Source organism: Phyllosticta citribraziliensis, assembly GCF_038025025.1.
Source record: "Phyllosticta citribraziliensis strain CPC 17464 chromosome Unknown J3D65scaffold_7, whole genome shotgun sequence".
NCBI lineage: Eukaryota > Fungi > Ascomycota > Dothideomycetes > Botryosphaeriales > Phyllostictaceae > Phyllosticta > Phyllosticta citribraziliensis.
Window position 1 is genome coordinate 1,481,170 of NW_027117344.1, and position 20,957 is coordinate 1,502,126.

The window sequence follows — 20,957 nt, forward strand, 5'->3', positions numbered from 1 at the left end:
TCGGCCATGTCTTCTCGTGTTCTGGCCGTGGACGTACGCCAAGCGATTTTATCAGATGAAACATTTCGGCATATGACACAGATCAGCGCCGATGTTGCGACAAAGTGCTGGTCGAATGTTCGATGGACTGCTTAGACTGGACATGCTCCGATGGCGGTCGTGGGCCTGGGAGCTGGCGTGATTGTACGATGCTGTGCAGTGCTGCTGGACGGAGACTGGAGGCAACGTCCGAGCCGGCCGGGACGGGAGTGCGTTGTTGCGTCCGATCAGACCGGACAGAAGCTCCTTATGTATGTTACGCCGTTTTGAAGCTACCTCTTTTGATCTTATCTTGTTCACGATTCGGCCGAGTCTTTCGAAGCGCGCCCTATGGCGTCGGGCGTATCTGATGGATTCGTTGGAGCCATGCCCGACGCCGGCGTTGGCCAATCACAGCGTGTCGAGCACACGGCTCGCTCCCGGGGATTGCAGCAAATCTTTGGTCTTCCTCTTACCCTTTGTGTTTGGCGAGCTTCTGGCTTTTGATTCCAGAAATGGCGATTGGCAGCTGAGGAGGTTTGATCGACCCGTGGACTGGAGTGTGATGTACTGACGAGAGTAGAAAGGAGCAACGCGTCAGGGGAAGCCGGGCGAGTCTAGAGGTTCGAGCAGACTGGTCGTATTGGACGTCGGGTCGTGGCTGATGGTTGCGAGGCACCCGAACGGAGTGTGTTTTGGCGCGGTTGGCTCGGGTTGCCGTCGTTCATTAGCTGCCCGTCGGCGAGCAGACGCTGCAGCCAAACGCGGCGTGGGCGGTCAGGCTTTCTGCCAGGCTGACCCTGGGCTGCCGTGGGCGGCTTGGCTCGGTTTCTTCGGCGGGCCCCACTACTTTTTCGTTTTTCTCTTGTAATCCTCTCTGCCCGTCGCAGAGTCGTCTCACAAGTCACAGCCCCGCGCGTCTTTTCCTCTTCAGACCTCCGCTTACCGAACGATCATCGAAAGCATGAGCACCACGCCTGCTGGCTGGCTGGTACACCAGGACCGCTTCAACCAGCCTGGTCAGTACCAGACAAAGGCCCCCGGCAGCGTTCGGCACGACGTCGAAGCCATGGAGTACGCGCCGCCATCGACGACCGCCGACGCCAGGCAGCAAAAGAACCCCTACGGCTGGTCCAGCACCCTCAAGGCTCTCTGCGGTTGTGGTGCCCGTGCTTGACGTGTGGTTGGTACGGCATGCGCCGTCTACATCAGACACCTCCGGACCCCGCTCGGCCTAGGGACAGGATTCGGCTCGAGAGTGCCACCACCCCTTTCTCATGACGAGCTGCACCGGCGTCATGTCGGTGCCCTGCCCCTTTCCAAATGCGGCCCACAGCATCAATTCCAGTTGGCCAGAGGGCATCGGAGTTGTTCGCTAAAACCGAGCCGCAAGCCTTTGCCAGGATCCAACATGGTAAACACCCATAATTAGGTTCAGTGTAGCTAGGGGCAGCCAACCTTTAGCAATGGGCGACGCTCACTTCCCTTTGAGAACGCCAAAAGACAATCGAAAAGTAATGGAAACGGGGAGTACTGAAGCTCAAGCGAGGACAAGCGAGGTTTGTCAGTTTGACGTGCTATTTCTAATCATGATGAACTGTCTAATCATCTTTGCGAATAGTCAAACGTTGAGACATCGAAACGGTCAAAGGAAGTCACTCTCCAACTGCACCTCTTGGCCTTCTTCCATCATTCGGCTATGCGACCGATCCTCCTCGCGCATCAGGCCCTTTCGTTCAAAATCCCCAAGTACCTCAGAGAATTCGTCCAACCCAGATCGTGGCCAAAAACCTCAGCGCATTGGTCTGACCCCCAAACCACACCAACGTGAGGCTGATATGTTATTGCCTGCTTTCCAACCGCCAATGCCATTGTTGGGGGGACTTGGGGGTATACGGCCGGGGAAGAAGGCTTCTTTAGCGCCGCAGGGTCAAAATGGTCAGCGGAGTCAGGATCGGCGACAACTTCGAACGGCTCGTTATGCTCGAGATGCTCGGCATGAATGAGCTGATGGAAGACATTGGTTGCGGCAACCCGGCCCATCACCATTGCGGGACCAGCACGCTTGATGCCTGACCAGCGGCAAATGTCGCCACAAGCGTAGTGTCTACGAGCATTGACCATGGGACAGGTGAGGTTCATGCTGCCATTCTGTGAGCGCGGGCACCTCTCGGCGTTGCAAGACAGCAGTTCACTTACTGCTGGTCGACGAAGACGTAGCCTTCCTCATCAACAGCCTCGCGCGGCAGCATCTGCGTGTTTGGCTTGTATCCGCTCGTGGCATGGAAGACGTATCCGGCTTCAATCTTCCGCCCGTCTGCCAGCGTGATGGTGGACACGCCGTCCGTCTCGACTACACTCGCTCGTTGATTGAAAATCACTTCGACTCCCTCCCCATCCAGCAACTTCTCTGCCTGTATTTGGAACAATTCTGGAAGTGGCTCGTTGGACAGGAGCTTGTCCCGGGAATGGATCAAGACGACGCGGTTGTGCTGGTGGAAGTGCTTGATTTCCGAAGCAAACTCGATGCCGACCGCGCCTGGCGGGGACTGGTTAGTTTTGCTGTGTTCGGACAGAAGCCTCCAAGGAATCACTCACCACCTCCAATGACCGCGACCGTCTCGCACTTGGCGTTCCGGATGTGCGAAATGTGTTTCAAAGCATCGTCGACGTATTCGTCGAATGAATTTGCCTTGGGGATAGATGGCCACTGTCTCGCCAATCCAGAGGCGAGGATGAGAAAGTCATACTCCAGTGTGGTATCCTTGCCGTCATTGTCAAGGTCTGAGAAACTCACGCAGAGATTCTCTGGATGCACAGACGACACCCTGCCATGAACGATCCTTACATCATCCCGCTGGAGACGAGATATGCTTTGATAGCGCAGCCACATGGGGGAGACTGATGCCTGAGCAACGTGTGCCAGGGGCGTGCCGACAGCATGGACTACACGATTCAATCAACGTCTATGCACCGCATACTAACCTTTTTATTTGGATCGCGGTTAACACCAAGGAGATGGAAGGGACTTCAGCAGAAAGACAAACGTACAGAAACCGTCTCGCTCGTCGATCAACGTGACTTCAATCCTCTTCCTCAGCCTCGGCAAAGGCGGTTCGCCAGTCGCAAGCTTGCCATCAGCGCCATCGAGAAGGGTAAGCACGGCTGCTACTCCGGCGTATGCTCCACCAACAAGCAGGACTCGGTGCGGCTTCTGGCTTGTCGATGCGTCTCCAGGTTCGCGCGCCTCGGCGGCCCTCGATTCAGTACCTGAGACCTTGGCGTGACCGTTGGCCTTGTCGCCATTTGTCGCAGCGCCTTTGACTGCAACGTGGGAGTCGACTAGATCTGAAGAGATGGCCGTCATGTTGTAGGATCTGATAAGATGCGAAGATGGGTGGATTGGACTAGACAAGGCTGGCGTGCCGCGTGAGCAGAACTAGTTTCTTCACGGTCTCGAGACCTGCAGCGCCGCAACACGTGCTACCTCATACCGCCTGCTCTTTTGACGCTGACCTCCGAAGACGGCCGTATGATTGCGAGGGCGGCTATATTGCCAGGATGAGATATGATCATGAATGACGGGATGGATGGAGTCACGCCGCGAGAGCGGCGTCAACGGGGCAAAGCAATTATCTGATCCGCCCCCGCGCGCTGGATCCTGGCCCATGCATCTGCCTGCATGACCATGCAAACGAGGCTGAACGCCAGGTCGTAGTCGCTTTAAATTGCTCTCGCGCGTATGTACTCCGTGGCCTACCTACTCTGCCCTTGCTTCGCTTGCTCACTTTTCTAGGGCGACTCGGCCGTCGCCACTCGGCCAAGATCTTCCCGCTGCTTTGCTCCGAAACACGAGGCGCTCCGTGCCGATTTATCTGATTTTGCCTCCCTGTCTTTGCTCGTCCCACTACCAAACTTTGTTCGCATCTAATCTGATAATAATGTTGCGCCGCCAGCCTTCGAGCGAAGGTCTCCTTTCCGCCGAAAGCGGACCGGCCCAGCCCGCTCCGTATGGCTCAGCCTCGGCCATCTACACGGACCAAGACCGCTGGAAAGACACTGAGTCAACACCAAGCTCAGCCGACGACGGTGTCCGCGACGTTGAGGCCATCGTCTCGGTATGGAGCAAGTGGCTACTCATCTTTGCTTACGCTTCTGTCTACCTCGTCTCCTTCGGAAACTCTCTCGAACAGGCTGCAACGAGCAACTTGACCAGCTATGTGACGTCGGATTTTTCCAGGCACCCTTTGGTGTCCACAGTCTCCATCATGAGCACCATCATCGGCGGTGTCGCAAGGGTCCCCATCGCGAGACTTATTGACATTTGGGGAAGAGGTGAAGGTTTTGTTGCCATGGTAACCTTTACCACTCTAGGTACGTCACTGTTGAAAACGTGAGATGCTCAAGAATTCAGCTAATAGGACAATCCGTAGGGCTGATACTCATGGCGGCGTGCACCAACGTCTCCACCTATGCTGCAGCCCAGGTAAGCACAGTCCAAGTCCGTGTTCTATCGCACTACTCACCAGCAATAGGTATTCTACTGGCTTGGCTACGAGGGCATACTCTACGTCGTGCAAGTATTCCTTGCCGACACTTCGACGTTGAAAAATCGCGCCATCGTTTTTGCATTTTCATCCACGCCATATATTTTCACCACCTTTGCTGGACCAGCCGCTGCGCAGTTCTTTCAGACCCACCTCTCATGGAGATGGGCATTTGGCACTTTTGCCATCATCACCCCAATCATGTCTCTCCCTGTGACTTTTCTTCTGTTCCACACCAAAAGAAAGGCGATCCGTCTCGGCTTAATCAGGAGAAGAGAACGCCAGCAGCAAAAGCCTTGGACGAAGGTGGTGAAGAAGTTCCTCATGGATCTCGATGGTATTGTCCTCCAGACCCCTCGTTTAACCCATGCTGACCTGTTCCAGCTGTCGGCGCAACACTCTTCATAGCAGGATACGCCTTCATCTTCCTCCCTTTGAGCACTCTATCCTCCAAAGATGTGGGCTGGCACTCGGCTGGACTCATCTCTCGAATTGTCGCCGGATGCGTCTGCTTCGGCCTATTTGTCATCTGGGAGTGGCGATATACCCCTTCTAAACTGATTCCCTACAACGTCGTCATGGACCGGACCATCCTCGCCAGCTGCTTGCTTTGCGCATGTGTCTTCTGGTGCTATAGCTGCTACCACACCTACATGTCGTCGTTTCTCCAAGTCGTACACAACCTCAGCATCCGCGACGCAGGGTACATTTCAAACATTTTCAGCATCACCTCCTGCATCTTTGGCATTTTCGTGGCATGGGCAATTAGCGCCACCGGTCGTTACAAGTGGCTTGGCTTCGTTGGCTTGCCCCTCCTTCTCCTCGGCACAACGCTCATGGTTTCGGCCAGTCAGCCAAACCAGAAGCTGGCATTCCTCGTCACATGCCAGGTTCTGAATGCCCTCGCTGGCTCCGCCTTCAACATCACCAACCAAATGGCAGTAATGGCGGCGAGCTCGCACAGCCACCTGGCCGTGGTGCTGGCTCTGCTCCTCTTGTTCGCCTCGATAGGCGATTCGATCGGGACGGCTACCGCTGGGGCGGTCTGGAACTCTTCAATGCCCGATTTGCTGGAGCGCTTTTTGCCGGATGGCTCCAAGAAGGACGCCGGTGTCATTTTCGGCAGTCTGAAGAAGCAATTGTCTTATGCGTGGGGAAGCCCCGAAAGGACCGCCATCATCAAGGCATACTGCACCACGCAGTCGAGGCTCTGCTTCGTTTCTGCTTGCGTCCTGCCTTTGATGGTTTTCTTCGTGTGCATGTGGAGGAATCTCCCTCTGAGAGAAGAGGAGATTGACGACAGAAGCTCGAAGGCAGATTCGCAGGAGTAGACTCTTTGTGGGCATGATGCGCATTTTTGAGTTGGATCTTTTTTCTAGCAGCGCAGCGGTGGATTTTCGCTTTATGCCCTTATTTTGGCATTTTTATCGACAGCATTCCAGTGCGCAGCATTTTTAGACTTGGTTAGACGGATTCCATTTGGTTTCGATACTGGCCTCGAGAACGACTCGAGTCGTCTGAGCCCAAGGAATGATTTCACAACAAAGACTTTTGATTTTTGAGTTTATATGTACCTGTAGTGCTTCGTTGATGGGCAATCGCGATGGACATGGCCTAGCGGCATCCAATCACACTAGCGGCTTTCGCGCTGGGAAGCAGCCCCCACCACAACCGCCGGCGCGACAGAAGACACGTCTTCCTCACCGTCTTTCCCATCATCCGCTCCGTCTCGAAATTTGAGTCACTCGCCACCAGCAGTCATGCTCTCGCGATCGCAATCGTCTTGAATCTCTCAATTGACCTGTCCGGCCATCCTCTCCGTGCGCAACGAATAATGCTTGCTCACTCGACGCCGCAGAGTTTGCAACAACCTGTACGACATGCCTCTGTGTCTACATTGTCTAGGCGCCTGTTCATTCGATGTTCCCGACGGTGCTCCAACGACTAAGGAATGCATCGAACACCATGCTGGCTTGGCTGCCCTGCGGCTTTCGGCTGCGTCTTGCGCTCTTTGTGGGATGATTCTGTCGCAGATCGAGACTCATGCATTTGACAAGGAGCGCTTCCAGGGAGATGAATTCTGGTCTCTGAAAATGGAACGGGAGACAACTTCTTCGGGCTATGCTCTCCTGCGGCCACTGGTATGGACACAGAGTCCTGATTCAGTCGCGTCACCACCTTCGCTTGTCGTCATTCGGAACAATTTTGAGTATATGCCATACCTGGAAAGGCCCATCTGGAAGAACGAGGCCCTTGAAAACCGTCTTTCGACAGCCAAAGCGTGGCTTCAAACTTGCATTGCAGGGCATGGCGATGGAGCGTGCCGCGTTTCCTTGACCGGAGCCCGTCCGACTCTCCCAGCACGTGTCTTGGACCTTGGTCCACCTGGCCACGACACATGGCCCAAGGTCTTCGAAACTTCTGGCATCATGTCGGATTATGCCACGTTGAGCTACTGTTGGGGACAAGCATCGAAATTCGTGGCTTGCCGGTCAAACATTTCTTCACTCCACCAAGGAATCAATCCTTTGCTTCTTCCAAGAACTTTCCAAGATGCCATTTTGACCGTCAGGGCTCTTGGACTGCGATATTTATGGATAGATGCGCTGTGTATTCTTCAAGACGACTCCTCAGATGTTCAAAGACAAGTTGCCAATATGGCATCTATTTATCGAAAGGCATTGGTGACCATTGCGGTCGATGCCGCAAGCAGCGTAGACCAAGGCTTTTTTTCTACCGTGAGCCAGACTTTGTCTGTTGATTTGGAAGCAGGGTCGTCTTGCACAGTCGACGAAATTGGTTCCGTCAGGATTCGTCCAAGACCACGATATCAGCAGACGGTGCTTCAGTCTCCTCTTCGGACACGAGGCTGGACACTGCAGGAAGATCTACTCTCCATGCGCACACTACACTGTGCCGGAGACCAGATGTACTGGCAGTGTGGGCAACATATAACCTCAGAGGATGGCATCATAGATCTCAGTCCCTACGATTCGTGGAAATGTCCCGCCAATTTGCCAGCCGAACTCGCCCTTGGAGACCACTACGGCAACAGTATTCGTGTGACGTCCAGGAATCCCAATGCCTACCAGCGCTTTTGGAACCTCCCGACGTGGTACTTGATGGTTGCGGACTATAGTGCCCGGAGCCTGACCTATCCCAGCGACAAACTGGCTGCCATTGCCGGCCTGACCAAGGTCTTTGAGCAATGGAACGGCACCGCGTCCGTCGCCGGCCTCTGGCTCGCAGACTTGCATTTTGGCCTTGCCTGGCGCGGCGATGCGTCCTCGTCGACACGAAGCCGGCGCACTACTGCTTCCATGCCATCGTGGTCCTGGGTCTCTTTTGACGGACCCGTAAGATACCTGGACACACGAGTCTTTCAAGATAGCAGGGAGCAAACCAGCAGGGAGTTTCAATTACTAGGTTCGCACATCGAATGGTCAGGGCAGCCGCTTAGCTCGACAATCACCCGTGCAACGCTCAGCCTAGGTGCGAAGATACGACAGCTTCCTGTTCAAATTGATGATGTTGAACACCAAATGATTGTCATCACTCGAAACAGGACTCTGCATTACGACGCAAAGAACAGCGACTCCAGTACACCTTTCCAGATCATCTCCTCCCTTGAAAGACCATCTGTCAAGATCTGCGCAGTTGCTGAGCTTGACCAGCCCATTCCTCCAGGCGCTCGTACCTTCTTCGCCCTTCTGCTCCATTCACCTGTGTCATGGAAACGGACAGACATGCCGACTACATCTGCATTTCTGCTCGTCGAGTCGACTGGCACGAAGCGCGAGTATCGGCGAGTTGGCATCGGCGAGGCAGCCACTGAGCTGTTTCTTTTTGAAGATGTCGGATGGCAGAATGTTGTCCTGGTTTGAGAGGTCCAAAAAGCGCAATAGTCGGCACACTGGGTCCTACGCAGTAACTGCCTGTGGTACCTCGGACGTTAGCGCCAGCCTGGGGGGTGTAGCCTGGATCACCGCACTCCGCGCTGTGGCTGAGCCTAGGGCTCAGGAGACGACAGAAATAGTAGGGTCAAAAAGTTGCAGCCAGCGCACGCATCACGGGGCTATGTGCGGCGAATAGGCAGCTCCAGAGCTTGGAAAAGAGATAGGGGCTTGAACATCGACTTCGGGTTTAAGAATTGCTCCTTGCCATCTCTGTCATCGTAACTCACTCCCTCAGCACGTTGCAGAGCACACGAATCCACCGCCAGTCGTGACAATCGCCGCACTCGGCGCTGGTATACAGCCTGCTCCACCTCTCGTCACAAGCTTACGCTGTCGGTTGACCGTTTCGAGCTTCGTGGTGCCTTTCATAGGCTACAATCAGGCGCTTCGTTTTCGCCCCCAACTTTTCTTCCAAGAACTTCTTCAGCCTCGTGGATAGACCATGGGATCTCTGACCTGAACAACTACAAGACTAAATAATGGCTGATGCCATAGGAATAGCCACCGGAATTATTGAATTCATCAAGATTGGCAAGAAGGTCGTCGACCTATGCGAGAAGATCAAAAATGTCCCGCAAAAGATCACAGAGCAGCAGCAGCAATTGACCGAAACTATACAATTCTTCGAAGGCCAAGCAGAAGCATTCCAAACCAACGCAGCCCAGAACAACAATCCCATCTTCCCGCGTGACCGAAAACTTATCGACCAAATCATCAAGCGATGTGTCAAAAACCTGAGTGGCCTGGAACGACATCTCAACGGCATAGCCGGCCAGCTCGATGGCAGACGCTTGCAGCGAGCGTGGGCTGCGGTCTGCGCTTTGAGGAAAGACTCCGAGTTGCAGGATTCTTTTGATCACTTGCAGCTCGACTTGAACAAGCTCTCGTCAATGTTTTCGCAGCAGAGTTTTGTGCTACTCCAAAACCAAAGGTAAGTACTTCTACAACTTTTTTGGGGGGTCTTCTTTGAAAATCTACGCCACACGCAACGACGGGACGACGATAATTCGAGGTCCAGGAAAAAGAGATATGGAGAGTGGAAGCTTTGGATTTGGTCAACCACTAGAATTCAGGTCGAACAAACATTTTGGCTGACTCAGCTAGTGTGACGATCTCCTCCATTGAATCTAAGCAGTTGAAGATTCACGACAAGATCGAATCCCTCGAAGCCGCTATCATGAACTTGTCGACTCACACACATATTGAGACAACTCAGCTCATCAATGACGCGATCAGTCGTGACATGAGCATGATGAAGTTGGGAAATGTACACGACATGACTGTAAGCGAGAACTTACATGGTGTTGCGTAAATGAGGCTAATACAAAATAGACTCAAATGGCCTTGTCTCGGCGTCCGAAGACCCGCAATTCTGTCCCAGAACTCCCAGACTTCTCTGCGTTGTGTCTTCAAGATCACATCCAGTCCGCTTCTGAGTGCGAATGCAAGAGCCGACCAAAGACGCTGTTTTGGTCTCTCGGCTTGGTCAATTTCCGCGACAAGAGAGGCCATCAACCCGATTGCCCTTTATATGGCACAAGCGAAAGAGAGGTGAACGTTGCATTGCGACTAGCAATACCGTTCATCTTTGAAAAGTCCATCCAGGTTGTTTTCAACGCTAATTGGGGAGCGGGAGGCGTGGCATTAAGTCCATCCGTAAAGCTCACAGCCATCACAGTCGATCGCTCCCAATCCCCAGCATTCATGTGCATGGATAGACTGCGCGGATGTCTTGAAAAGGCGATTAAAAAAGAAGAACCCACACCCAGGTTCGTCAGTCACACCACCGTTATATATTGCCAATCTGTACTTTCACAAATGCAGCCTTTACCCAGGAAACGACCTCTCTCTGTCCATGAACAAGACAAGGACGGCTCTACCGTACTCTGGGTATGAAATGATTCCAAGGTAGACCGAGCATTGGGAAAGCTGACTTGATGTAAGGAATTCCTTGGAGTAGTGGCAGGGATAATGTGGTCCGACGACCAACTCTGCGCTGGATTCACTCCCACTGTCACAAAATACGCCTCTCGAGTCATAAAGATGATGGTAGATGACTACGGAGCTAACCCTAACACTGTTATTCCGTACGTCACCAGCCATTCAAACACTCTTGAAAACCACTAACCCAATTGCAGCTCTTCTTCGAAGAACAATCCCAGAAAGACAGATTACAAAAACCACTCTTCAATGGACCTCATCTTAATGCGTACTACATTTGACACCGGTATTGAAGAGAAACCAGCAGAAGGTGCTCCGATCGAAGCAATTTTGATCAATCATGGATTTGCGCCTTTCAAACTCTCTTCGAAGTACTTTGCATCTAAAGGTAACGGGGGATACTCTTTCGGTCACATCCGCAGAATGTTCAACAGTCCAGACTTAGCACAAGGTATGCCGGCTGTTCCCCTCACTTCACACCAGAGTCGCTTATTAATATGACACAGAATTGGGGTTTCCCAACCATCATCTGGCCATTTTCCGCAGATCATCGAGTGAGCTTCTCGCCTGCATTCGGAAAGGTGTCAGCTGGACGAATCACGAGGGCTTACCAGATCCTATGATATGCGCTCTGAGCTGGCGCGAAGGATTGAGAATTTTACTTGCGCTCGGCCTCGATCCCATACCGGCTTTAGAACAAGCTCAAGCGAACTCCTTCAAAGTACCCGACGCCATGAGAGATTTCATAGCGTATCGAATTCCGCCATTCTGGGAAATTCCAGATCTTCCGCATGCCGGACGTACGATGCTATATGGATACCACAGTCCAGAGGTCAGAGGCTTGATTTTCGACTATGTTGCCGGAGCTCGGAAGGAGCTTGCTCAAATTGGATTACAAAATCTTCCGCCGGGGACGTGGGAGCGGCAGCATCTTCAAGATCTCCAACGAAAAGGATCGCTGGTGGATGAGTACGCCCTTGACGTCTGGAAGGCCTTGGAAGCGTCTAAATTGATTGCCCCTTCGAAACTCAAATATCTTTGGCCTGGAATAAAGAAGTCGGTGTACTCCTACAAGCTGTCCTCGTACAAAAAGTCAGAGAACAATTACCAGTCGCTCTTCAACCTTGGATTCCACGACATCGACATCACTGAAGCGGATGGTTCAACGCCGTTCCTGAATGCATGCTCAAGATTCGACCTTACTTCGGCAGCCTGGTTCATTTCCAAAGGCACTCGTACAGATCCCAGAGGCCTCTGGTTCCTTATGAGAAGCTTCAGTGGCTTCAGTGGGTGGTTCAGACGCGGGAGTTGGGTGATTGACCTTTCGTTAAGCCTTCGCTGCGACACCTGTCGCTGCTTCTGTTCAACATCCGGATGCACGCCAGTGGCCGTTCTGGTGCGCAAACGGTGGATGGGGAGCGTGGCACGCCGACGCATAGCTGAAACTTTCACAAAGGCATATCCCTCTTCTACGCGACGGGCTTGGATGAGGGAGATTTGCCGTCTCGAAGTCTTTGAGCGCTTGGGCATGACCCACACATGTTGCCGAGCGACAGACCCGGATGATTACTTTTCACACCGATGGAAACCACTTGACCATGTCGACGTGGCTGCCATCCAAGAGGAAGAGATGGAGTTAAAGGTCATCCTGGACGCTTACATGACGCTCTTCGATGGCATGCTCGCACACTTCTCAGGCCAGTTTGCCGCTTTCATCAGCGCTTGGTGGGCTGGCATTGATCTGTTCTTCCCTCCACAGTACCGTGAAGACAGCATCATCTGTGATCGGTCTGAAACATCGAAATGCGTTCTCTGGCCCGACCTAACCCTCTTTTCCACACCTCGCATCAGGACTTATGGCTATGGAGAACCTTTCCCTGATAGCACCGCCAGCATGGCCATCATCCGACACTTGGCGGACGTGGTTGGCACCATAAAACGCCTCTTCGATGAGCAAGGCCCTCGCAAGTTCGTAGAATTTGTCCAAATCCGCTACCTGACGTCCCTTGGCATCTCACTCACCATTATCGAATGGATGCAAGAGCCTGGAGACGGAAAGGTGTCACCCCATAGAGGCCCTTGTGACGGGCCCTATTTAGGCTACAATTGCTGGTTGCACATGCGTGCCGGCAAGTCGTATTGGTCGTTGTGGGATCCGGATGTGCTCAAGAAGTATCACGCGGAAGACTACATCCTGCCGCTCGTCTCGGCGGCCGTGATACGTGACGTCGAAAGAAACACCTGGATTCCAGACGCACTACGAGAGCGACTCGAGAGCGAAGGGGTCATTGTGGATGGGAGATTGCGGCCAGCGCCCTGGAGAGAAGATGCAGAAGACATTTTCGAGCGACACCTGGATATATTCGACCAATTCCCTTCGATGTAGATTGTCACAGTTGAAGAAGACTTCACCTCAGGAATCGATCAAGTGTTCACTGTTGCCGGCTTGCAGCTTGCAGAGATTGAGGCCGCCCAAGTCTCGTACTTAGGTAGCAGAGGGCGAGACACAAGACAGCCGTTGAACCAAGGAAGCTGCATGCTCCTTACTGCTTTCTCTCCGAAGACGTATCCGCATCCCAAGTCTGCAGCACAACGAAATCGAAGCCATCACAACGGGTTGACTGGCTGGCCGGTTGCGTCACACACCCACATCAAGACTGACACACGTCCACCTTTAGACAGACAGGAGCCCAACATGGGCACAACCCACGGCGCAGAGCAATCTCGAACGAAAGTTTGTCAACAAGACACGAGCAGGAGCCGCCAACCTACCCAAAGCGGCAAAAGCGGAGCGGCCGCAGCCGTTCGGAGCTAACCGAGTTCAACGGCGGAGGGACGATCTGCGCACAAATAATGGCAGCGGCCGGGGAATCGCCGGGGAGCAAGCGGGGGGGTGCAACGGTGCAACTCGGGTCTGCCAAACAAGTGTTCCGTGAATCCGACGGGGAGTGACATGATGTGGTGTATGAAATTTTATGGGGGATGGGGTGACAGGGCGGAGAAGACAGCGAGGGGTCTCGCAAAGGGAGAGGGAGACGCAGCGCAGCAGCAGCAGCAGCACCAGCAGCAGCAGGAGGCTGGCGGGCAGGCGAGCGGTAATGGCGGGGCGCTTGTTGTTCAATTCAATAGTCAACATCGCCCTGCTTTGTGTTCCGGAGAGGGCAGGAGTGGTGGTAATTGTCTTCTCGTGTCCGGGTCGCTGGGTGCGGTGGGAAAAAAGAAAGGGCGAACGAGCGAGCGAGTCGTCCAAAACAAAGCCCGAGTGTTTGCGGCAGTAGAGCGGAGGGGGCCCGTCTGCTCCCGTCCAGTCCACCCCATCCCAGCAGTCCGCCGCGGCACGACGGAATCAGATCTGGCAACGGTTGCGCGCGAGCAGAGGGCCATGTTGTTTCAATGACTGTCGGACAAAGAGTTTGCGAGTGGTTACTGATTGCTTGATTACACTGCTGGACGGCGGAGGGGTTGGTCCTCCTAGCGCGCAGCTCGCCGTCCATTATTGGCTGGGTCGCCGGTATGCCAGCTAACCTTAGGTAGCGTGCCAGTGATTATGCGACAGCCGAGGCGTTGGTCCGCGAAGCGATGATGATGATGGCACACTGACAGCTGCTTACGTACCCTGCGTTCCAAACTTTTCCACGGGCTGCCCGCTACGCTAGAGAGAGCTTGGTGGAAGGACGCGGAGGACGGATTGCGCGGCAGCAGCAAGAATCCGTCTCGCCGTCGCCAATGATTCCCGTTGTTTCCAGAGCGGATGAGACGGCGGGCGTTCGGTAGAGTCGGCAGGGCAGGGCAGGGCAGGGCAGGGCCGCACTCATGTTTTTGTTAGGGCCGTCGTTTCGAGTCTTCTTCTTCTTCCATGAAGTGGTTTGGCATGCATGACCCCAGATTGAGCGTCGGAACCGGTACCGGCATCCGTCTCTCGTCGGCTATGTCTCGGGCGCGCATCTGGCATGAGCCCTGTCGAAGAGAAAGGGAAAAAAAAAGAAAGAAAAAATTGTGAAGAGGAAACGGCGAAAAATTTCGACTGGTGCAGGGCAAGCGATTGGGCGAGAGGAGTGCGTTCTTTTCGCGGGTGCCGGTGCGCCGCCACGACGCAGGTGGTCGCTGGGTTGGGTTAATTGCAGCGATGCGTCAGAGGGGAGGGCAACTATTGCTCCAGCGTGTGGAGGTTGGGACTTGGGATGGCTGACGCCTCGCGCCCGATGACCTCCGTGGCTGTCAGGCGGGGAGGTTTAATTCTTTAGGGAGGAGAGGAGAGGGAGGCCGGTCAGCGAGGGTTGCGCGCGTTTTGTGAGGACTACGGTACCGCACGGCATGGCCAGACCGGCGTGGGCCAGCATCCATCATGCATCACCACACAGCCTACATGTAGCCTGGCTGCCGGTGCCTTGGAGTCACGCATGCGATGGATGACTGTCCACCGCACGTCCACGTCCACACCTCCGCCATGCCGACCAAGCCGGGGATATGGATGGAACAACGGCTCATCATCAAACTGAGGTCAGCGCTGCGCTTAGTGAGCCGACGACTGCACTTCACAGCGTGTCATGGCGCCCTTTTGGCCGTTCGCAGCACGGCGGCAGCTTCACGGCTCGGCCAGGCGCAAACGGGTTTCTCTCCAGAAGGTCAGGTCCGTCTTGACCTCAGGGCGCAGCACAACAACGACGGTGCCGTCGTCATGATGAGTCGGGCCGCGTGCACAGCTGGAGCACGGCCACACAGTCAAGCCTCTTGTGTCTTGACAAGATTTCATGGTGCAGGGCGCTGACGTGGGGCCCGGAACCAGTGCAGTGCAGCGCAGGGAACCAGGGCCAGGGCCAGGGCCAGGGTGGTAGTCGCCCAAGCAGGAAACATCCAACTGCTCTCCGGCTCTGCTTTGCTCTGCTCTGCTCTGCTGACCATTGTACATACATAAACCCACCACCACCTCACCATTCCGAAACCAGCCCAGCTTTGTCCAACCACGCCAAAATACCCTCCAAGTCCCCGGCACGCTCCCATTCCATTGATAACATAAACCTCGACCCGCCCTCGCCCTCGCCCTTCTCATATGCTGCTGTCGCTGCCCTCGTCCACCACCTCTCCCCAACACCATCCCGAAATGGCCACTCCGCCAGACATGACGCTTCGTCTGCCGCCGCACATTCAAAAGCAGCTCGCCGACATGGCCTGCTCCCCTCCTCCGCGCACACGGTCAGATGCTCCTGCAAATTCCCAGTACCACACGGCCCTGGCCATCCAGTACCGCCAGCGCATCCAGGGAATCATCAAGGCCGACCTCTCGGCCTTCATCACGGCCGACGACGTCACCCACGAAGAACCGGAACCCTCCCCCCTGCCAAGCAAACGTCATGACTCCCCCTCCGCAGAGCTTGAAGACCTACTGCCGCCTTATTCAGAGGAGGATCCCGATGTCAACACCGCCGCCTGCACCATCACCGTCAAGGAGCTCTCGTCCATGGACACGCCCACGCCCACGCCCACGTCCACCGACGACGACAACCGCTTCTTCGCCCTCGTCACAACCACGACTCACGAGACCATGCCCACCCGTCCCCACACGGACATGATCACCCGCATCACCTCGCATTTTTCAACAAGCTCCACGTCCTCCGAAGACTCCGACGCCATCCAGCCCGCCGCCGCGCTCAACGACCACCCGGCGCCGCTGCACCGCTACTCAAGTTTTGCGCCGCCGAAACTGCTGCGCGCCGCCGCTCTCGACACCAAGCCACGCGACCCCTGCAAGACGAAGCACTCGCATCCGCCCTCGTGTCCGCGCACCAGCCCAAGCAAGGTGCGCCGCATCGTCGAGCGCTTCACTGCGAAAAAGGACGACACGGCGGCCAAGGACAAACGCCGCCGCGCGCGCCAGGCCGTGGTGTAAAGTCCGCGCGCCGAAACAGGAGCCAGCCCAGTTTGCCTTGCCTCACTTCTCTCCGCAACGGCCGCGACACGAAAAATTCGATGCGCACCAAACAGCCCCACCCACCAGCGCCTGGGGAAACGATTCCAGAAGCTCCTAGGTCACAGCCCCCAGTCCGCCAATATCCGCCGCTACCCCCGATCTCGTCGGTGTTTAGAGCCAGTTACGACGCGGAGGCAGTGCAGTGGTTTTCTGGCCCCGGCTGCGCTGCGCCCGCTCCCGCAGTCTTGACAGCTGCAGCCTAGGCTTGACGGGCCCTCGGCGCATTCGCGTGCCGCGGATGCAGACGGACGGACGGACGGGAGGGACGACGACCATCACCATCATGTGCATGCGAACTCCCTCCCAAGACCGGCCCTTCGTATGACCGCTCTGGCGACAAAACAAAAAAACTCCACGCCGGGCTCGCCGACACCACGGCATTCGGCGTCCACACGCGCCGACTCGACACGGAACGCGAAAGCTTGCGCATCCGTTGTATGCATGCATGCATTCGTGGCGGGCGGACCGTTCGTACGTTGGTTCCCCACAATCCTAAAAGGATGCTCAGCGGCGTTCCTGGGCGCAGCATCCCCAGCGTGGCTGAGATGTGCGGGCGGAAAGAGCGGGAATGCCGCAACCCCAAACCCTTCCAACCAACCACCCACCACCCCGCCTCATCAGCTGGTGCCAAACCAAATGCCCAGCCGTGGCGCCGTGGCTGGAGTCGTCACGTCATGAGGCTGAGCACTTGGAAGACTCAGTTCGCCCCCCTTCCCCCCTCCTTCTCCTAAACCGTTGGTGTTTGAGGGCGTGCGCGTCGCCATACTCTTGCCTCATTGGGTCGGGCGGACTCAACGGCGGTTGCGGTCGGCGATGCAATCGAAGCGATCGCCGCCCCTCTTTTTCTTCTTTGTTTTCATTCAGTACCACGATTGGTGCCTTCTTCCACGATGATGATATTCACGATTACGACGACATGGTGTCGATGTACTGGGATTGGATTGGATTGCTGCATGGTTGGTTGGTTGGATGCACGCACGCATGGCTCGGCATTGGCATTGGCATCCAGATGGCGGGGAGGGCTTGGACATTGTTCCTTGTTTTTCTCTGCCGCTGCGACATTTTTCGTTAATGTTTTCTTTTTGTCAAGACAAGACGAGATACCCAAGGAAGGACTTTGGACGATTCTTTGATGCATGGAAGAGCTTACACATGTACCTATCAGAAAATAAGGAACAAAAAAGGACAAACTTTTTTGACGCCAATCTTTCACATTTGCCTGTGTTGCCTCCTTGTGGTCCAAAGTACCCGAAAAACGAGTAAGCGACCACCAAACACTCGTGTCACCTATCGTTAAACCTACCCCTACCTATTCTTAATTTCTTGCCCTCTCTTCTCCCACCATGATTTGTTGTCCTGTCGCTGGTGGTCATGGCCAGGGAGAAATCGTGAACCGAACTTCTTGCACACCCTTCCTGTTGCCCTCTTTTCTCCTCGTCCCCCTCCCCCTTTCTCGTGGCCCTCTCCCCTTTCCCCCCCATTTACCTCCCCAAATCGAACAAGCGCACTCGAAGCAGATGCACGCTTATCCATCCATCCATCCATCCAACCACGCGAAGCGCAGCATGGACATGACAGCACAAATAGGTAGACTCCAAAGCCGCTCACGTAGTTGGTTTGCTTTTCCAACCACGCGCGCATTCCATCTTCACGCTTTATTTGTCGCGTCACTCGCATGCATGTCAAAGTCGCGGTGCGATGTCACTGTTGGCAATCACGGCAAGGGCGGCGGTCGCACGTTTGGTCTTGGTGTTTTTTTTTTTTTTTTTTCTTTTGCTTCTTTTGTTGGTACATGTATGTGTGGTTTGAGACTTTTAGAATGCCAGTGGGCTGGGCGTGCACCGGCACTACCACCACCACTGCTTCTCCGCTCATTCCTTTCCCCCTCGTCCTTCATTCAAGTCATTCAATCATGACTCATCATCGGCCCAAGCAGGCCAGGCCGCATGCGTTGTCGAAAGAGAAGAAAAAGAAGAAAAACGGGGGAGGAAAGAAATATGTTTATTTATCTCGTTGCCGAGTGAGTAGACCACGAGCCGCAACAAACCAGAGACCGCACGCTATGCAAGAAGAGGCAAACAAGCAAGAAAGGGGGAAAGTCTTTGATGCCGCTCGCTGATGTGGCTGGCAGTAAAGAAAAGATAATGACATGCAGTGGAGGAGACAGAGCCCAGTCCAGTCCAGTCCAATCGTTCGTGCAAACCCGCCGAAGATCAGAAGAGGTCTGCTCGCTCGCCGATGATAAAAGGGCAAAGCAGACTGAGGTACCTAGTAGATGTGTACTCAAGGGGCTAAGTGGGTATGTGGAATTTTTGTGGTACGCCCCGGAAAAATCAAAAAGAAGCCATCAAGGCCATCGCCTGTGAGTCGCTGAGGAAGAACCAATGCAAAAACACAACCGGCCAAAATCGACCCAAGGAAAAAGGGAAGGGGCAGCCGTGTCGAGGGCAGCAAGATCCAAAGCCGAATGTCCCGCATGCTCACCACACCACGCCACCACGCCATCAACTCTTGGGAAAAAGCAAAGGGGAATCGATGGCACGATGTCCAGGAGCGGATGCCTCGTCCAGAAAAGGCCACCGATCATCAACGAAACCAAAATCACCCAACACCCCCTAACCCATAAAATGCTCATCCGTCACGTCCTCGACGCTAGCACTGTGATTCCTTCCCTTTTCTCTCCTGCTCTTCCTCATAGCACCATCACACCTGCCACCACCGTACGTGCGACCAAGCCTGCGTCGAGCCACCTCGCTGGTGCCGAGTCCGCCCGCTGCAGCGCCCAAGACGGTGCCGACAGCTGCGCCAGGCACGAAAGCGTCACCAACGAGTCCGCCGGCAATGGCGCCCAGCGTGCCTGCCGCAGCAACGCTACGGGGAGAGTCGTAGTCGCGCGCACCGTCGAATCCTGAGCCCTCTTGGATGCGCTCGCCAACGCCGTTGCGATTGGAGCCGGTGCGAGATGGCGCGCGGGAAGCCTGGCGCGAGCCGGTGACTGATGAGGCGGCTGTGCGTGAGTAGGCTGGATGGTATGGGGAGCGGAGGCGCGGGTCCGTGTTCACAGCGATCGAGTGACGGCGGCGGGACTCGTTCTTAGCGCGTGAGTGGTGGCCGTGGCCGCCATGGGCGCCGCCGTTGGTGGAGCTGTGGATTGAAGAGTGGCGGGAAACAGATGATGAGGCGGGTTGCTGATATGGGTTGTAGTTTGGAAGATAGGGAGAGCTGTTTTGTGGCATGTAGGCGGGCGTGTGGTTGTAGAATTGCGGAGTACTGCCTGGTGGATGAGCGGCGTTGTACGGCGAAGCTTGCCCGTTTGCTGTCGCTGTTTTTGCTGGGATGGAGTGAAGATTGCTGTGAGGTATGTAGGGCTGATTCATGCTGCGAGAGTCGACAGAGGAAGCGCGAGATGAACGCGAACCAGGTGGAGGAGGTGGGAAACTTGTTCCATAGTAGCCAGCACCATTCTAGCTGCTGTTAGCTGGTATGTCATAGCTTGGTGGTCGCTTTTTCTTACCTGTTGCATCGACGCTGGATTGGTCTGCGCCTGAGTCTGTGGCGTCATATTTTGAGGAGACACCGTCTGTCCATGAGTCACTGGCACCGTTTGTCCTTGGACGCTGATTGCATGGCCGTTTGGACTCGGATTGTGAGTCATAGGGCTCACTGACTGACTGGGGAGATTAGACGCCGCATGGGTTTGAGGGAGATTCAATTGGCCGTGTCCATATTCTGCTGGATTGTAGGGCTTTGCGTGAGTGTACGCAGCCGGATTGTGAGGCTGCGGATGCGCATAGATCTCATCAGCGGCAGAGATGGGTGGCTGCTGTTGTCCATAGGGTTGGATTTGAGGTGGCATGAAGTGAGTACGGTAGTACTCCGCGCCTTGAGAATGCGCCCTGGGATCCAAGTCGGGTGGAATGTCCTCGTCGGCGTACCGGTCGAAAGATCTCAGGCGTCCATGATGGCTGCGTCTCCTCTCGCGCTCCCGGCCCCGGTGGTCCTTTTCGTCACTGCTGTCGCTGCGACGCTCCTTGCGGCGATTACGATGTTCGCGCTCAAACTCATCACCAGAGGTGTAGTAGTCGGAGGAATAGTAGTCGTCGTCTTCGTCAGAGTACGATGGTGAGCGGCGGTGGCGGCCGCGGCCTTCACTCTGGCTGCGGAGCTTCTGTTCTTTTTTGCGGAGTTTCTCTTCCTTGCGCTTGAAGTAGCCTCCGGGTAAGGCTTCGAAGATCTTGTCGGGGAGTTTGTCGGCCCCGTAGGAGAGAGCTTTCAAGGCCAGGACGGCCATTTTTGCATCGGGAAACGCCAGGTTGGCAACAGTACTGGGGGCGGACCCCGAGCTTTATACGATGATGTAAGAGAATGGTGGCTGGGCCGGGGCGCTGACAGCAGGGATGCGGGATTCCGAGTGGAGGAGTGAGAGTAAGGATCGATGGATGAGTGGAGGGTGGGTCCTTGCAGGCAGTCGGTGTGCTGGCCGTCAACCAGTCAGCAGCAAAAGAGATGTCACAGCGAGGATGAGAT

The 20,957-nt window shown here is 55.1% G+C and overlaps 7 protein-coding genes across 7 annotated transcripts; 5 read left to right on the top strand and 2 right to left on the bottom strand.

The window, feature by feature from the left end:
* Positions 1-1,557: 1,557 nt before the first annotated feature.
* J3D65DRAFT_627857 (uncharacterized protein) lies at positions 1,558-3,607 on the bottom strand. The gene is made up of 4 exons (XM_066800576.1): positions 3,070-3,607; positions 2,617-2,964; positions 2,218-2,557; positions 1,558-2,161 (listed from the first exon to the last, which is right to left on the bottom strand). Exons 1-4 carry the CDS (start codon positions 3,383-3,385, stop codon positions 1,741-1,743), a joined length of 1,425 nt encoding a protein of 474 aa, XP_066654644.1. The 5' UTR covers positions 3,386-3,607; the 3' UTR covers positions 1,558-1,740.
* A 352-nt stretch (positions 3,608-3,959) lies between these two features.
* Positions 3,960-5,896, top strand: J3D65DRAFT_646407 (MFS general substrate transporter; the record flags this gene model as incomplete). The annotated part of the gene is made up of 5 exons (XM_066802275.1): positions 3,960-4,027; positions 4,094-4,392; positions 4,452-4,504; positions 4,554-4,902; positions 4,950-5,896. 5 exons carry the CDS (start codon positions 3,960-3,962, stop codon positions 5,894-5,896), a joined length of 1,716 nt encoding a protein of 571 aa, XP_066654645.1.
* A 257-nt stretch (positions 5,897-6,153) lies between these two features.
* J3D65DRAFT_409495 (heterokaryon incompatibility protein-domain-containing protein) lies at positions 6,154-8,721 on the top strand. Its single transcript, XM_066795996.1, has one exon. It carries the CDS (start codon positions 6,446-6,448, stop codon positions 8,447-8,449), a length of 2,004 nt encoding a protein of 667 aa, XP_066654646.1. The 5' UTR covers positions 6,154-6,445; the 3' UTR covers positions 8,450-8,721.
* An 831-nt stretch (positions 8,722-9,552) lies between these two features.
* Positions 9,553-13,066, top strand: J3D65DRAFT_409719 (uncharacterized protein). The gene is made up of 6 exons (XM_066795998.1): positions 9,553-9,575; positions 9,626-9,803; positions 9,854-10,411; positions 10,466-10,608; positions 10,660-10,913; positions 10,969-13,066. The coding sequence occupies exons 2-6, from the start codon at positions 9,699-9,701 to the stop codon at positions 12,846-12,848; spliced, it is 2,940 nt and encodes a 979-aa protein (XP_066654647.1). The 5' UTR covers positions 9,553-9,575; positions 9,626-9,698; the 3' UTR covers positions 12,849-13,066.
* A 2,305-nt stretch (positions 13,067-15,371) lies between these two features.
* On the top strand, positions 15,372-16,674 carry J3D65DRAFT_409102 (uncharacterized protein). Its single transcript, XM_066795990.1, has one exon. It carries the CDS (start codon positions 15,513-15,515, stop codon positions 16,347-16,349), a length of 837 nt encoding a protein of 278 aa, XP_066654648.1. The 5' UTR covers positions 15,372-15,512; the 3' UTR covers positions 16,350-16,674.
* Positions 16,675-17,688: 1,014 nt separating this feature from the next.
* On the top strand, positions 17,689-18,611 carry J3D65DRAFT_409599 (uncharacterized protein). Its single transcript, XM_066795997.1, has one exon. It carries the CDS (start codon positions 17,774-17,776, stop codon positions 18,344-18,346), a length of 573 nt encoding a protein of 190 aa, XP_066654649.1. The 5' UTR covers positions 17,689-17,773; the 3' UTR covers positions 18,347-18,611.
* Positions 18,612-18,920: 309 nt separating this feature from the next.
* J3D65DRAFT_409145 (uncharacterized protein) lies at positions 18,921-20,830 on the bottom strand. Its single transcript, XM_066795994.1, has 2 exons — positions 19,945-20,830; positions 18,921-19,894 (listed from the first exon to the last, which is right to left on the bottom strand). Exons 1-2 carry the CDS (start codon positions 20,719-20,721, stop codon positions 19,046-19,048), a joined length of 1,626 nt encoding a protein of 541 aa, XP_066654650.1. The 5' UTR covers positions 20,722-20,830; the 3' UTR covers positions 18,921-19,045.
* Positions 20,831-20,957: the final 127 nt, after the last annotated feature.

Coding starts and splice junctions, on each gene's coding strand:
- J3D65DRAFT_409599 (XM_066795997.1), top strand. CDS start 17,774: ATGATTTGTTGTCCTGTCGCTGGTGGTCATGGCCAGGGAGAAATCGTG.
- J3D65DRAFT_409102 (XM_066795990.1), top strand. CDS start 15,513: ATGCTGCTGTCGCTGCCCTCGTCCACCACCTCTCCCCAACACCATCCC.
- J3D65DRAFT_409719 (XM_066795998.1), top strand. CDS start 9,699: ATGAACTTGTCGACTCACACACATATTGAGACAACTCAGCTCATCAAT. Junction 9,804..9,853: donor GAAATGTACACGACATGACT/GTAAGCGAGAAC, acceptor AATACAAAATAG/ACTCAAATGGCCTTGTCTCG. Junction 10,609..10,659: donor AACCCTAACACTGTTATTCC/GTACGTCACCAG, acceptor ACCCAATTGCAG/CTCTTCTTCGAAGAACAATC.
- J3D65DRAFT_409145 (XM_066795994.1), bottom strand. CDS start 20,721: ATGGCCGTCCTGGCCTTGAAAGCTCTCTCCTACGGGGCCGACAAACTC. Junction 19,895..19,944: donor ATCCAGCGTCGATGCAACAG/GTAAGAAAAAGC, acceptor AACAGCAGCTAG/AATGGTGCTGGCTACTATGG.
- J3D65DRAFT_409495 (XM_066795996.1), top strand. CDS start 6,446: ATGCCTCTGTGTCTACATTGTCTAGGCGCCTGTTCATTCGATGTTCCC.
- J3D65DRAFT_627857 (XM_066800576.1), bottom strand. CDS start 3,385: ATGACGGCCATCTCTTCAGATCTAGTCGACTCCCACGTTGCAGTCAAA. Junction 2,558..2,616: donor GGTCGCGGTCATTGGAGGTG/GTGAGTGATTCC, acceptor AGTCCCCGCCAG/GCGCGGTCGGCATCGAGTTT. Junction 2,162..2,217: donor TACGTCTTCGTCGACCAGCA/GTAAGTGAACTG, acceptor ACAGAATGGCAG/CATGAACCTCACCTGTCCCA.